Consider the following 13898-nt stretch of genomic DNA (forward strand, 5'->3'; position numbering starts at 1 on the left):
ATTGCTCACAAGGTACAGATGATGCATTTGGAGCATATGGAAGGAGTGACGAGAAGCAGTACAGAGAAGGGATGGATGGATTAGGTCAATCTTAACCCTGTATTAATAAATATGAGGGGAAAAAAAAGACTAAACCTTCCTTTAAGGAATAGAAGCCTAGACTCAAATTAGTATTTTGCGCCTCATCAAAACGCAGTGAATTGCAAAAGTGAGACTCAATTGCCAAGCTGCACCCAAAAAAGCTTTGCTGGAATAGACGTTTATTAACTCGGAAGTACTCATGTTGCACCAGCAAGCTTGTCGCTAGGTTGTAGCAACAAGCTTCGTCTGGCTACTGCTGTGGCGAAACATCTTGTGGAGTCGCTCCTAAGTCTGTAATCATCACCTCCGTGGCGGTGAATTTGCTCAACTGTGTTCTGACAAGTGTCACTCTTTCGAAGGCAGGATGAGGAAAGATGGAGAAGCCATGCTAGTTGCTAAGCTAACCTAAGAGTGACATGGTTAGACTGTTTAACGCTGGAATGTAGTGCTTAGGAGATCGATCATACTTCTCACAGATATCTGGGTAAACCACGTTAAAATGGAAAATGTCTAATTTGTAACTTTGAACAGCAAAACAGCAAGCAAATAAGTTTTATTAAAATCAGTTGACCACTGCTTGTAGATAAGAAAATACAGTTTACTGTTATACAGAGAAGAAATTCAAGAAATTAAAACTCCTGATAATATTTAAAAAAACCCAAAAAACAATTGTTCACTTACCATTCACCACACTGTCATATTTGTATTGTTTACATCATAGGTGTCAAACTCAGGTCCTGGGGGGCTGCTGCCCTGCATGTTTTCCAAGTCTCCTTGTTGCAACACACCTGATTCAAATGAACAGGTTCAATGTCAGGCTTGCGCAGAGCTTGCTGATGATCTGATCATTTGAATCAGGTGTGTTGCAACAGGGAGACTTGGAAAACATGCAGGACAGCGGCCCTCCAGGACCTGAGTTTGACACCCCTGGTTTAAATGAAATCCTTGCTTTTAGCTTTAGGTGGCTAACTACACAGGCAGAGGCCGAAACGACCGAGTGGCGCTACCTGCCGGTTGCTTCTCACATACGCAAGGCAGTGGGAAAAGTAGCGGTTGCCATGGCGACCGCCCCTTCATCAAAGACGTCCATGACACCGTCTTACAAACACTCGATGGAACGCTTCATCCCACGCGCAAACAGAAGCCGTCGTATGTCACATTAAACACGCACCGACACGCTCACAAGGCGCCTTGATAACGGTCGTCATGGCAACTGTCTTCCCTTTAATGTAAGAGCTGTGTTGGGAACCAACCCGAGTCGCTCAATTGCGATTTGTAGAGAATGGGACCTGGTTGGTTCCTGAAACTCCGCGAAAAATCTCTCCTAGCGATTGTGGCCGGGGACCAGTCCAGCGTTTGTCCATTTGTGCGCGGTGAACCTGTGACCATGCATTGTGTAAACTGTTTGTGGACGTCACTGGTGTTAAAGTGGCAGCCCTGGAGGTCAGCTGCTACTGGCCACATGATTTGAGGTTGTTCATGGGTGTCGACTTCCATAATTACTGCGAAAAATCCAGAGCAAAATTTCAAAATTGCCATGTCGCTCCTGTGTTTTTTTATTTTCGCTTTTTGTCTTCTTCTTCTCAGTTGTGGTGGTCTGGCAAAAAAATGGACGTCTATCCACTCAATGGTGTAAAGTCTGGGGTTTCATTCTTGAGTGTCACATGCCATCGGCGTGATGAAGCCACAATTAATTAATTTATTTGCGGATCACAGTTTGATTCTTAGACACGTCGTCTTCTGTAGCATCACCAGGAAGTTAGTTACGGTCGAATGCTGCCCTCTAGTGGTTGTTCGCACACACCGCACAGACTCATGTCGCAATGGAAACGTCAGGATACCGAAAGCCTGAAGTGACGGACTCGAGTTACATTACTGGATTTCAGTCACGTGTTCACAACGTGAGAATATTTACGCGAACGGGTAAAATTTCATAATTAACCTTCTCTCGTCATCTTTGACCACCAAACCTTTGCCCTGTCCTGTTTTCTTTCCTTTTTTCCTTCCTCTATCCTTTCCCTCCACACTCCTTCCTTCCTTTCTTTCCATCAAGGTAAGAAACCCAACAGCGTTCTGTACAGAAGACAACAGAATGTACAGTTATAAAAAAATTAAACATTTTAATTGAGCGCTCGCATATAAAAGAAATAGAAAAAAGAAAGTTGAACGGCGGCGAGGGAAGAAGAGGCAAAGTCTGCAGAGGTTAACGGTCACATAAAAAGAGGAAGTGACAAACCACAGGAGCGCTGTCGGGACGCTCCGGAAAAAAAAAAAAAAAAAACGACAGTTGGACACACAGCAAGCAGGTCCCGTCCCTCGCGTTGTACTGACAACATTCGTGAGGGTCCGGTGGGTCCATTGGGTCCAGTTCTGGGTTCCCCCTCGGGTTGCATAATTACGGGAATTTTCAAACTTGTAAACTTTCCATGGGAATTGATGGGAATAAACCATAAACTAAGTCAACAATCACGGCCCCATTCGCTCCTAAGCACAATTTACTGTCGAGTCTTCAATAACGTTAACATGCTAACGTGACTTTGGAATCTACAAGGACACGGCTACTTCGGCAAACATGCTAAATACACGTAGAAGGGCCAAAGGTCATCTTCGAACCTTCACCTTTCTGGCCATATGCAAAAAAATAGGCGGCAGCCTGAATTGGAACCTCCAGCTTTCTTGTTATACCCAAAACAATGTGAAAAAGATTTCACTCGTTATGTTTTTTTTTTTTTTTTTGTCTTAATGGCAAACATGCTAACTACACATAGGCAGGCCGGAGGCCGGATCCAAATGTGACCACAAACCGTGAGGCAGATATTGTACCCGACTTGTCCACCGCGCTGCCCGAATATGCTACGCTTTCTCTCAATTCCCAGGGAAAGTTTCCAGTTCAGAACATTGCCCATCTTATCCTCCATTGACAAGTTTTTGCGCAGGGTCCCCGCCCCTGTCTCAGGACGCGTCGGTCTTGTCGGGGGTGTCGGCGTGGTGAGCGGCGCCGCCGTCGTTGGCCAGCAGCGTCCTGCGGTTGTAGTGGTGATGGTGATGCGCCTTCATGATGGCCGAGTTGTTGTTGTCGTTGAGGATCTGCTTCTGCTTTTGCCGGTTGAGCGACTGGACCAGTCCCAGGACCACGGCTGCCAGCGAGTACTGACCGGTCATCTTGCGCGGCTGCATGATGAGCGGGTTGGGCAGGACGCGACCCGACAGGAAGTGCGTGCGGATTTTGCCTTCCTGCTCGCTGATGCCTTTGACGTAGATTTCGCCGCGGTATTCCAGGGCGAAGCCGCGTTCCCTGAGGACGGCCGAGGTCTCCTCGGGAACTTGGATCTTGCCGCTCACGCCCGTGCTGTCCATGCGGCTCGCCAGGTTCACCGTCTTGCCCCAGATGTCGTACTGCGGCTTCTTGGCGCCGATTACGCCCGCCACCACCGAGCCCTGGGCCATGCCTGGCCGCCGTGCGCGAGGCGGAGGAAGAAAAGTCAAGTGGGAGGGAGAACAGACACGCAGACACTGTAACCTGATAACGTGGTTAACTGTCCACGATAGTAACCGCGGCCGCTGAAAGGGTTAAACATCAAATTCCGCGAATATGCAGAAGCAGATATGATACAATAGTGGGAAAAAAATATAATCCGTGTGATGGTCCCTACTTTAAGTGTTGCCGAGCTCTAATGCATCACTTGTTGCTGTAGTTGGAGTAGGAGGAGGCGACAGACTAACTAGCAAACCATACAAAAGCGCGTCTGTTTTTAACCTCCATGGCGGAGGCTCCGTCGAACCTCTGAGACTGATTCACCGAACCCCTGGGGTTCGATCGAACCCCAGGTTAAGAACCACTGATCTAAACTATGTGGAAAAATGTTTCTTATTTAGCCCCCTATGTAATAACCCACATTGGATTAGGAGTCTTTAAAAAAAATTGCATGTTATTCACATGATTTTACAGTTGCGTGTCATGTAGTAAACTCCATGCCGAGAAATGTGACCAAAGGAACATCGAGGGGGGGGGGTATGGTGAGGCAATGTGTGGTGTGACACGCAATGAACCATTTACTGGGATGGTCAGAGACATGTGGTGGCAAACGTAGTGAGACACGTGTCAGAAACGTGTCGCGAAACGCATTTAGAACCACGAGAGGAGTTGTGAGACGCTGTGAGAAATGTAGCAAAACGTGCAGTGTGGCAAGTCGTGAGAAATGGTGAGCAATGCATTCGGAAGAGAAACAAACTGGACTCATCCAGTGAAATATGGCAGAGAGGCAGAGAGAAACGTGTCGTGTGCCATGGGCTGAAAGACGGCAGAGACCCGGAGGATAGCGAGCAAGTAGTCAAATAAACCAAGCCCCAATGTGTTGGAAAGCGAGACGCATCAGACGCATGCAGTGAGATGACCACGCGGCGTGGCGCGCGGGGCGCAGCGTGTACCTATTCGCAGTTCAAAGTTGTTGAAGGAGTGCTTGTTGATTTCTCGGATGCTTTCGTTGAGAGCGATGGCGAAGTCGGCGAGCGCGCACAAGTGACCCCATTTGTCTTCGCACTGCTGTCGACGCAAAAGCGCAACGCGGGTCAGCCAATTACATTCACCGGGGATGACGTCATCGGCACCCGCCCGCTCGCCCGCATGACGTGGCGCTTACCTGCTTCTCGGGAGACAAGCCCGACACGGCCATGTATGTGCTGCCGATGGTTTTGATCTTCTCGATGTCCTGGAAGCGTTCCTCTCCCAGTAACTGCGCGCGTATACACACACACACACACACACACACACACACACACACACACACACACACACACACACACACACACACACACACACACAAAACAATGTCAACACACCAAAGATCAACACACACACACACACACACACACAAGCGAAGACAAAGTGGCGCAGGGGTGACCTCATCAAAGTCAGCGATGATCTCGTTGAGCAGTCGCAGACACTCAACTCCCTGGTTGTTCATCTCCGTCTGCGAGTAGAAGTCGGCGAATCCCGGAATGGACGCGAACATCACGCCCACCGATTCGTATGACTGCGAGTACAGCTCCTGCGCACGTGCAAGCAACACCAGCAGACAAATGCGGACCGTTACAACCTCGTCAAGGTGCGCCTCCGGACTCCGGTTAGCAGGGGGCAGTGTTGCCAAGCTCAACACTTGCCAGCCTCCGTGGACGGATCCAAACGTAGTCACAAGACGCATGATATTGGCAGACAACTACTCTGTTGTTGGAATCTAGGTCATGACATTGGCAGGTGACCAGTCCGGGGCCTACCCCGCTCTTGTCCAGAGTCAGCTGGGATACACCCAAGCTTTTGTGAAAGGTGACGCATCAGGGGGTAACAACACAGACACATGCAGGAAGAAAAAAAATCCGTAGTCATTTGACCTTTGACTAGGCTGGATGGTGTGGAGTCCACCAGGGCTCCGTCCTCAGTCCTCTACCGTTGTCATGAGCTAGCATGTAAAAATGATCTGCGTGGGTGAACTTGACACACGTGCGTTTGTTTGGCAGGGGCGTCTTTCTGGAGAGTTCACGTCTTTGTTTTGAAAGTGAAGGCGAGACCTATTATGAATGCGCTCAGACCTTTGCGCTCCCAAGAAGAACGTGTGACTAACGAAAGGCGACATCATGAAAGAGGCCAATGGCAGATTGGCACTTTTGCGTTACTTGCCATTGGCCAGTCACAAGTCGCCATATTGACTGACTGACGCCTTCGCTAGAACTCAGCTGATGACACCACCCGAAAAGCTACAAACCGCAGTTTGCACTTTGGACTATCTTTGCGCAATGGACACAAGCTCTTTCTTTTCGTCTTTCCTCACAGTTTGTTCATCGGTAAAAATTATGACTGATTACTACAAGATTGACAGGTCACTAGTTAATGTCAGGATGCATATAGACACACGTCGGACTGGTCGCTAGCCAGGCACAGAGCATAAAATGAGAAGCACTTTTCACCAGTCAATGCCCGACTACATTTTGGCCAAGGAATGGACTGATTGGCAGTGTGAATGGGTGAACAAGCGTGTAAATTGGAGGGGAATGTGAATTTAGGTAGGGGGTGGGGCAGTTGACCAGTTTGTGATTGAGCGGTGGCCGACCTCGTTGTCACGATCCTTCTCCAGGAAATGTCGGGCCACGTGGCTGGGCAGGATGTTCCTCAGCATGTTCTCATTGTGTTCTCGCAGCTCCTTCATCTCGTTGATTTCCTCTTTGGCCTGCACGCGCCACAGGAAGTCCAATCGCGCCGTATACTCCAGCTGCAATGTAAACATAGGCCACGCCATTCAACACGCTATCTGAAATGGATGCTTTTTGCCATTTTTTTAGGTAGGGGGTGAAGTGGGGGGGGGGGGGGGGGTGGGGGGGGTGGAAGTGCATCCTGGTTGATGCGCATGGCTCCCGCAAACAACACGGCAGCCGACATCATCACCACCAGTTGCTAATTGTAGAGCCAAACAGTTTCATGGCGAAGAAAGCGCGAGATCAATCAAAGTGGCACCGAAGCCTTTGAGGAGATCCTGCGATTGGTCTCTTGTGTCAAACAAATGCCAGGGGAGCAACTTACTGAATTGCAAATTAAATGGAACAAATTCATCACGAGGACGAAAACACTGCCACACGCTCGAGAGCGCTACGCTGATGAATCCTGCGATAAATTACCTGCCTCATCATTTTCGCTCCTTTTAATTGATGAAAGGTTTGACAAAACAATAGAATGGTCACCAGTCAATGTCAGGGCAACTCTAAATAAACAATGCACACGTCGCCAATCAATGTCACATAGACTGAAAAAAAAAGCTGTGTTGAATTGACTCAAATTTATTTCATAAAGCCATCGCACAAAATTAAAGGCACAAATACGTGCCTATGCAGGGGTCTACTTAGAAAATAGTATCTGGATCCAGATGATTTTATTTCCTGCGATCACTCGACAAAATAAAAGTGAATCAATTCAACAAACCGTTTTATTGTTTTCGGTGTGCAGACCATGAATGGTCTGGTCCGTGGGGTGCAAAAGTAGCTACATCATCGGAGCACATCGGTGAAATTAGATTAATTGTGGCATATTATATGACGATTTTTATTTTTTTTGGGATGAGTGCAAGTTAGTAAATATTGTACGTGCTTTCACTTTTTTTATAACTGTATACCAACTGTATCAATAAAAAACTGCTAACCTGCTGTCCGTGGTAGAAGACAGCAAGAAGGAACATGGCCATGAGGAGCAGCGAAGTCTCCTTGGTGCCCAGGAAGTTTCTAAAAGCATCACAATCATTATAAAGCATCACAATCATCATCATCATCATCGTCATCATCATCATCGTCAACATCGCAGTCGTTTTCGAACAAAATGTGGTGAAACTTCTCAGGAGCGGGTCAGGCAGAGCGTTGCCATGGAAACTGGAGCAGCATTGACCGGTTGTCAAGGTAAAGGTCAGCTAACGCGCGGGCAACAGCCTGCAAAATCAAACCGGCCACAACAAGAAAGGGAAATAGGGAGCCGAGCGCTTGATACTGAGCAGGCTATCCACATCAGAAACATTTTTTTTTCTTTTGAGGGGGGTGGGCACTTCCCTGCTTGAAAGTTTGATCTGCACTGCAAGAAACATGCGGAAAAAACGAAGAAACAAAAAAATTGTTTTGCATAATGTCATTGTCATTTCCTTTTTCTGAACTAAAAAGAGAAAAACAATCCATTCAAACAAGGAATTCAATTTTTGTGGAACCTTTTCAATCAAAATCAGTAATCAGATTGAAAAAAGCAAAACTGGAAATCAGATTTTTGTGAAGAAAAAAAATTGGAAATAGCATTTTTGTGAAAAAAGTGAGAAAACAAAACCAAACAAAAAAATCAATTACAATCTGACACGGGTCATTTTTTAGAAAATAATCATTAAAACTGGAAATCAAACTTTAGTTTGTCCAGTAAAACCTTTTTTTGTGGAAGAACAAAACTAAAGTCAGAAAATTAATTTGTGGAGAAAATATTAAAATTACAAATGGGATTTGAGTGTGAACAAAAACAAATAAAAATCGGATTACGGTTGTTTGTGAGATAAAAATCAGAAATCAAAACTTTTAAACCCCCCAAAATATAAAAAATTGTAGATAAGACATTAGTGATAAAAAAAAACAGATTGCGGATTATTATGAAAGAAAAATCGGAGCAGAAAAAAAACCTGACATTTAAAATCAGACATGACATTTTTTTTAACTAAAAGAAAATAAATCTGAAATGGAATTTGTGTGGATCCCCCCCCTCCCCTCACTTTGTAAAGCCAAATGGCCCAGCCCCGGTCCGCGTGCCGATTGGCTGACTGCGTGTGCGCTCACTCTGCGTTTCTGTGGGCGATGTCGTAACGCACGAAGAGCGCCGCATAGAAGGCTTCGGTGAGCAGCGAGTAGACGGCCACCATCAGCAGCAGCACGGCCAACTTGAGAAGCGAGTTGAGACGCAGGAAGACGGCGCACGTCACCATGGCCAGCACGCCGGTGAACACAAAGTACTGCCCGCAGACACACAAAGAGTGTGAAACAAAGTGATGGAATCGTGACATGACTGAGTCATGGCATGATGGCATTTTGGCATACTTAAACAATGGCATGAGGATCTCATTGTTCTCATTGTAGTGACAAAATGATGGAATCGAGGGAGGATGCCATTATTGCGGCATAGTGTGAGGGCGTGCGTGCGTACCTCTGGGTAGAAGCAGATGTCAGCGACGGCGTCGGAGCGGCGGAGGGTGTCGTTCCTGGAGGCGGCTGACTCGTGCAAGTCGCACCACAGCTGCCGCACGGCGGGCGGATAAACATCAGCTTTGAGCGGAAGGGCGCCACCAGGCAGGCGGCACGCGTGGCCACTCACCATGTTGATCATGGCCGCGAGGAAGTTGATGAGGATGGAGAGGAAGATGACCACGTTACGCGCAGTGTACGTCTCGTTGATCCAGCAGCAGGCTTGGCGCAAGACCAGCGGCATACACTTGTAGTCCTCGGCCGTGGTCGCCAGGACCAGACAGGAGTGCAGCAGGATCAGGACCGACAACTGCGCCACCATCGGCACCATCCTGCGCGACACATCGAAGCCAAATAGTCAGTCAAGTGGTGGCCACGTCACATATGGCCATTCAACTAGCTGGAAAGTTTTTTGAGAGAGTAAAGTGACGGACTCGGTTTGATTTAGTGAGGAAAGCGGTTGCAAGATTTGAGTTAGTGAGTAAACTAAGTGATCCAGACAGTTATGAGTAAACTATTTGACTTGGTTTGATAGAAGTAGAATAAGTGCTAGCTAGGTTCGATAGAGTAAATTACTGTAGGTTTAATATACTGAGTAAATTAACTGACTAGGTTTTATTTAGCAGACAAGCTGCTAGTTTTGGTATACTGTAGTCTGGGAATTACAGTAGCTAACTAGGTTTCACATAGTGAGTCAACTTGCAGTTAGTAAGTAAACTAGCATCTATTATTTGAGCATTTATATAGTGAGTGAGTTTCATGTCGTCAGTCAACCATTTTGATATAGTCAGTGAACTATCTGACCCGGTTCGATCCGGTCAGCTAGGTAGCATACAGTGAGTAAACTAGCAGCTAGGTTTGCTATTGTGAATACTTGCTCGTATACACAGTATAGCAAGTAAAGCAACAAATGGTTTTCTATTGTGAGTAAACTAACTTTCTAGGTTTGAGTGTTCTAAACGAGAGGACGCGGGTTGATATAGCGAATAAGTTTGATTGACTAAGTAAACTATAAGTTACACTTGATATAGAAATTCAAGAAGTAGTTATGTTGTTATAGTGAACAAACTATCAGCCTAGCAGGAAGAAGCAGCTGCAGTCGGCTTTATATGTTAACTAAACAAGTAATGTAGTTGGCCAGGTTTCATTTTGTGGGTAAACTAGTAGCTAATTTTGCGATCTGTAAACTAGTTGATTAAGTTTGCAGAGCTCAGACAATGTTGGCCTCTACAATGAATTCATTCAACGAGTGACAGCATTGTGTCAACGACAACGACCTGCGTATTTCTTTTTTGTCAATGTGGATGTAGTGCTTCACCTAGTAGAGGGCAGCAGACTTTGTATGGTGGTGATGAAGAGGAGCACGATGAAGGCGCAAACCAGGTTGGACTTGAAAACTTCGTCCCTCATTTGCGAGTACTGGAGCAAGAAAGGGAAAAGGGAGAGAGTGCAGACGGTGAGGGTGAAACGGGAAACACCACCTCGCCCGCTACAACAACAGCTCAAACACGCTAGGTTGGCACATTAGCATACCACACTAAGCAGCATAAGAATTAAGACAGACAGAGAGAGAGAGAGAGAGAGAGAGAGAGAGAGAGAGAGAGAGAGAGAGAGAGAGAGAGAGACGGGAGCGGCTGGCGGGGTTGTCAGGCTAGCTGCTAACTGCTGACTGTCAGCCACTAGCTGATAACCACTAGCTGTTGTCCGCTAATGCACATGAATAGGCTCACTCCTAAATTAAACCTGAGCAAGGAATTTTTAGTCATTGATAAACAAGGATGTAAGAAATAAGTTGGAATTAGTGAATAGTCGAAGCTCTGCTTGATATGCGAGTAAGTTAGTAGCTAGGTTTTATATCATGAGTAAACTATCTAGATAGGTATGTCTTAGTGAATTAACTAGTAAGTAAGTTTTGAAATAGTGAGTAACCTAGGAGCTATGTTTGATATAGGTTTAAACTGCTGGGTTAGTTAGTTCGTTAGTCAATAAAACAAACTTTGTGCCATGCATGAATGAGCAGCTAGTTTTGATATCGTGAATAAACTAGTTGCCTAGGCTTTATATAGTGAGTAAACTAGTTAAATGGTGTTGTGCGTTAAATTGACCCATGTTGAAATTGAATGTTTTAAAATATGGGATGCCCTTTTTTTAAAGGTTTTAATTGTGTTTTTTTGTGACATTGACAGAATATAATCTTATAATGCTGATTAAAAATGTTAGTGTCATTGAGCTAGAAACATTTTTACTGGACTAATTAAAGAAACATAAACATGAAAAATTATTCAAAAATCACATATGCAACTTTACATGTTGTGTATGTATTTAGTCTTTTTATTTTTTGTTTGTTTTTTACCTTGTCTTGGAATGAGTGAGAGAGTATTTTTTTTTGGAGCGTAAAGGGTCAAAGTGCGCGAGATCCCGCCGGCCGCCCTGACTCATGCCGCCTTTCTGCCAGGCTGCTGGAAAATTAGCAAGGAGTCGCTTGACATTTGCTCACACCTTTGGCAAAAGGAATCAAAACTAAAACGGAACAACGAGAAGGCCAACAGCATATCACTGCACACCACACACACACACACACACACGCACACACACACACACACACACACACACACACACACACACACACACACACAAATGCAAAGTCAATGTAAAGGAGGGGGCGGGACATGAGGTGCAGACGTGCATTGCATTCAGAAAACAAATTGAAAAGAAGTTCAATGTCATCGTATACTCAACGTAAATTTTACTGTTGAATCCAGTGATGATGTAATCTCATTTCCTAACGTTTCTTGACTTGCCAACAAAAGGAAGCCAGTGATGCTTATGCCACATGATGTTTACGTTCATTTATTGAAGCAAATGCATGCACTGTACCTAAGGGAAATCAGGAAAATGTCTATTTTGGAATGAATGCACTTTCGTCAGACCTTTTTTTTTTTTTTTGCTCATGAGTAAACTGAAGGTGGCGCTGTCTTCTTGCAGGTTGGGATGTAAATGATGATGATGATGATGAATTGTATTCGTGCTTGTGTAGGGTTGTGTAGCTGTTTTAAAAATACAAAATAAACAATAAAACTTCACATAAACGAAATATAACAAATATGAAACTACAAAACAAATATATATATATATATATATATATATTATATATATATATATAAAATGCAAATCCTGTTTAATATCACAGTACTTTGCAATTAATAGTCAATCAATGAGCTGTCACATTTGTCATCCTGCTGTAATTTAAGACTAGTTTTCATTTTCTGCAAATGCCCTAATGCCAATATTTGTCATTGGACTTCGGGAGTTGACAGGAGTTTAGAGAAAAAAACAAGTGTTCCATTTTCTAAACAAATAAATAAATTAAAAGAACAGCATAATCGGAGAGCTTGATCATTTTGCATACACGTACATTATATATTAGAGCTTTAGGACCCTCCCCACACTGGGGCTGTTGAATATTTTTAGAAGTGATTATTTAACAGACCAATCCACATTTGACTGTTTCAGTAAATGCGTAAACATTGATTTCCCAGAATATGTATACAAAACATGTATATGAGCTGCAGTTTTTAAATGTATCCATATGGACTGTAGCATCTGTGATTTTCAATGTATGTGTGGCACTAAAAGGTGGGGCCTGACCTTTGGCCTTTAGTTTACTCATGATGGATTTGTTTGGCTTCTTTCGTAAGGAGGAAGGAAAAAAATAAAAGAAAGAAAAAAAAATGAAGAGAAAAAAATAAAAACAAATAAGAAGAAGCAGCATCTCTAAGGCCCAGCTACCTTGTGTTCCAGGCCGGAGTCTTTAAACATCAGCGAGAACGGTTTGATATGCTCTCTCCTCAACTTATCGCCACTCCGTAAGTCGATGGCGCTCTCTATTCGCTTGTTAATTTCCTCAGGACCGGAGTGGACATGCAAAGCTTGTGCGAGATGGTTTGGAAGAAGATTTATCGAATTTCTCGTTAGGGCGGCCAGAGTCTAGGGGGGAAAGCACATGCACATATAATGAAACGGATGCTGCTACAGCCCTCCTTCTTACCTCTTACACACGAAAAAAAGAAGAACAAGAGACAAACCAGAGAAGGAGGACGAGCAAAATGCAACCTTTCTGCTCGCAGCCTGCTGACGTCGTGTTATTGCTCACGCAGGCACGCACAATTACACACACGCACACACTGACAGACGCACAAGTGGAAGTGGACAAACACGGCGCAAAGAAAAACAGCAATGAAAATAATGACCAGGAAAATAGCCAAAGCAATCAAAAGAAACAACAGTGCTGCCTTGAGATGCAAGTTTAATTTATTCTGTGGTAGCACCCACAACTCAAATCATCTTTCCCTGCTTAAATGAATGGAAGTGCCATTAATCTGTTCCAAAAAAACTCTAGTGTGGACGGTTGTTCGTCTATGTGGGCCCTGCGATTGGCTGACAACCAGTTCAGGGTGTCCCCCACCTACTGCCTGAAGACATAACCCTAACCCTTGTAAGTGGATCAGAAAATGGATGGATGGATGGATGGATACGTTATTATTTTAATGAGGAAAAAAATGGCACTCCATAAATATAACACTTCATAGAAACACACAGCAATGAAAAACATGTCATACTGCATCAATTTGTTTGGTTTGGGGTCAATGACCCTCTAATGGGGGGGGGGGGGGGGGGTATGGAGTGGAATAAAGAAAAGTAAACCCACAGTAGAGATGGGTCATTCTGACCTGATTGCGTAACTGTAGGAAAACAGTCAGTGAGCTTTCAACAATGGCCATGGACGTCCTGGAATTGGGTGTAGTAAAGGCCCCCTTACTACTTCAGTCTTGCGTGTTAAATGTAGGAACTGATCATTACCAAAACTGCTCGCTCTTATTTAGTGATCGTTGGACCTTATTGTATGAGGAGTTCGACAGGAGCTCGCAAGCTAGCAGGAGGCTATTGCCTCTCGTCATGGTTTGGGAAATCCTGCGATGAGCTATTGGGAAATGCCGCAGCCACTGGAGGTGAAGACGATTTATTTGGCAACTCAGACACATGAAGGTGAGATTCTTTTTGGTTGCGGTGTTGTG

At 44.8% G+C, this 13898-nt stretch overlaps 1 protein-coding gene across 4 annotated transcripts in view; it reads right to left on the bottom strand.

Moving 5' to 3' along the window:
* Positions 1-2176: 2176 nt before the first annotated feature.
* Positions 2177-13898, bottom strand: part of adcy8 (adenylate cyclase 8 (brain)) — a 48594-nt gene continuing 36872 nt past the window's right edge. For 2 of the 4 annotated variants that reach the window (XM_052087517.1, XM_052087516.1), the window contains 11 exons: positions 12613-12810; positions 10142-10242; positions 8954-9155; positions 8786-8875; positions 8422-8594; positions 7266-7344; positions 6186-6344; positions 4983-5129; positions 4722-4814; positions 4510-4624; positions 2177-3530 (listed from right to left, as the gene is read on the bottom strand). In XM_052087517.1, the coding sequence (XP_051943477.1) occupies positions 3034-3530; positions 4510-4624; positions 4722-4814; positions 4983-5129; positions 6186-6344; positions 7266-7344; positions 8422-8594; positions 8786-8875; positions 8954-9155; positions 10142-10242; positions 12613-12810 (1854 nt within the window). In that variant the 3' untranslated portion in view covers positions 2177-3033. The remainder of the gene's footprint in view (positions 3531-4509; positions 4625-4721; positions 4815-4982; positions 5130-6185; positions 6345-7265; positions 7345-8421; positions 8595-8785; positions 8876-8953; positions 9156-10141; positions 10243-12612; positions 12811-13898) is intronic. The other 2 variants (XM_052087518.1, XM_052087519.1) reach the window with 2 other exon arrangements.

This window comes from Hippocampus zosterae, chromosome 15 (genome assembly GCF_025434085.1).
Source record: "Hippocampus zosterae strain Florida chromosome 15, ASM2543408v3, whole genome shotgun sequence".
NCBI lineage: Eukaryota > Metazoa > Chordata > Actinopteri > Syngnathiformes > Syngnathidae > Hippocampus > Hippocampus zosterae.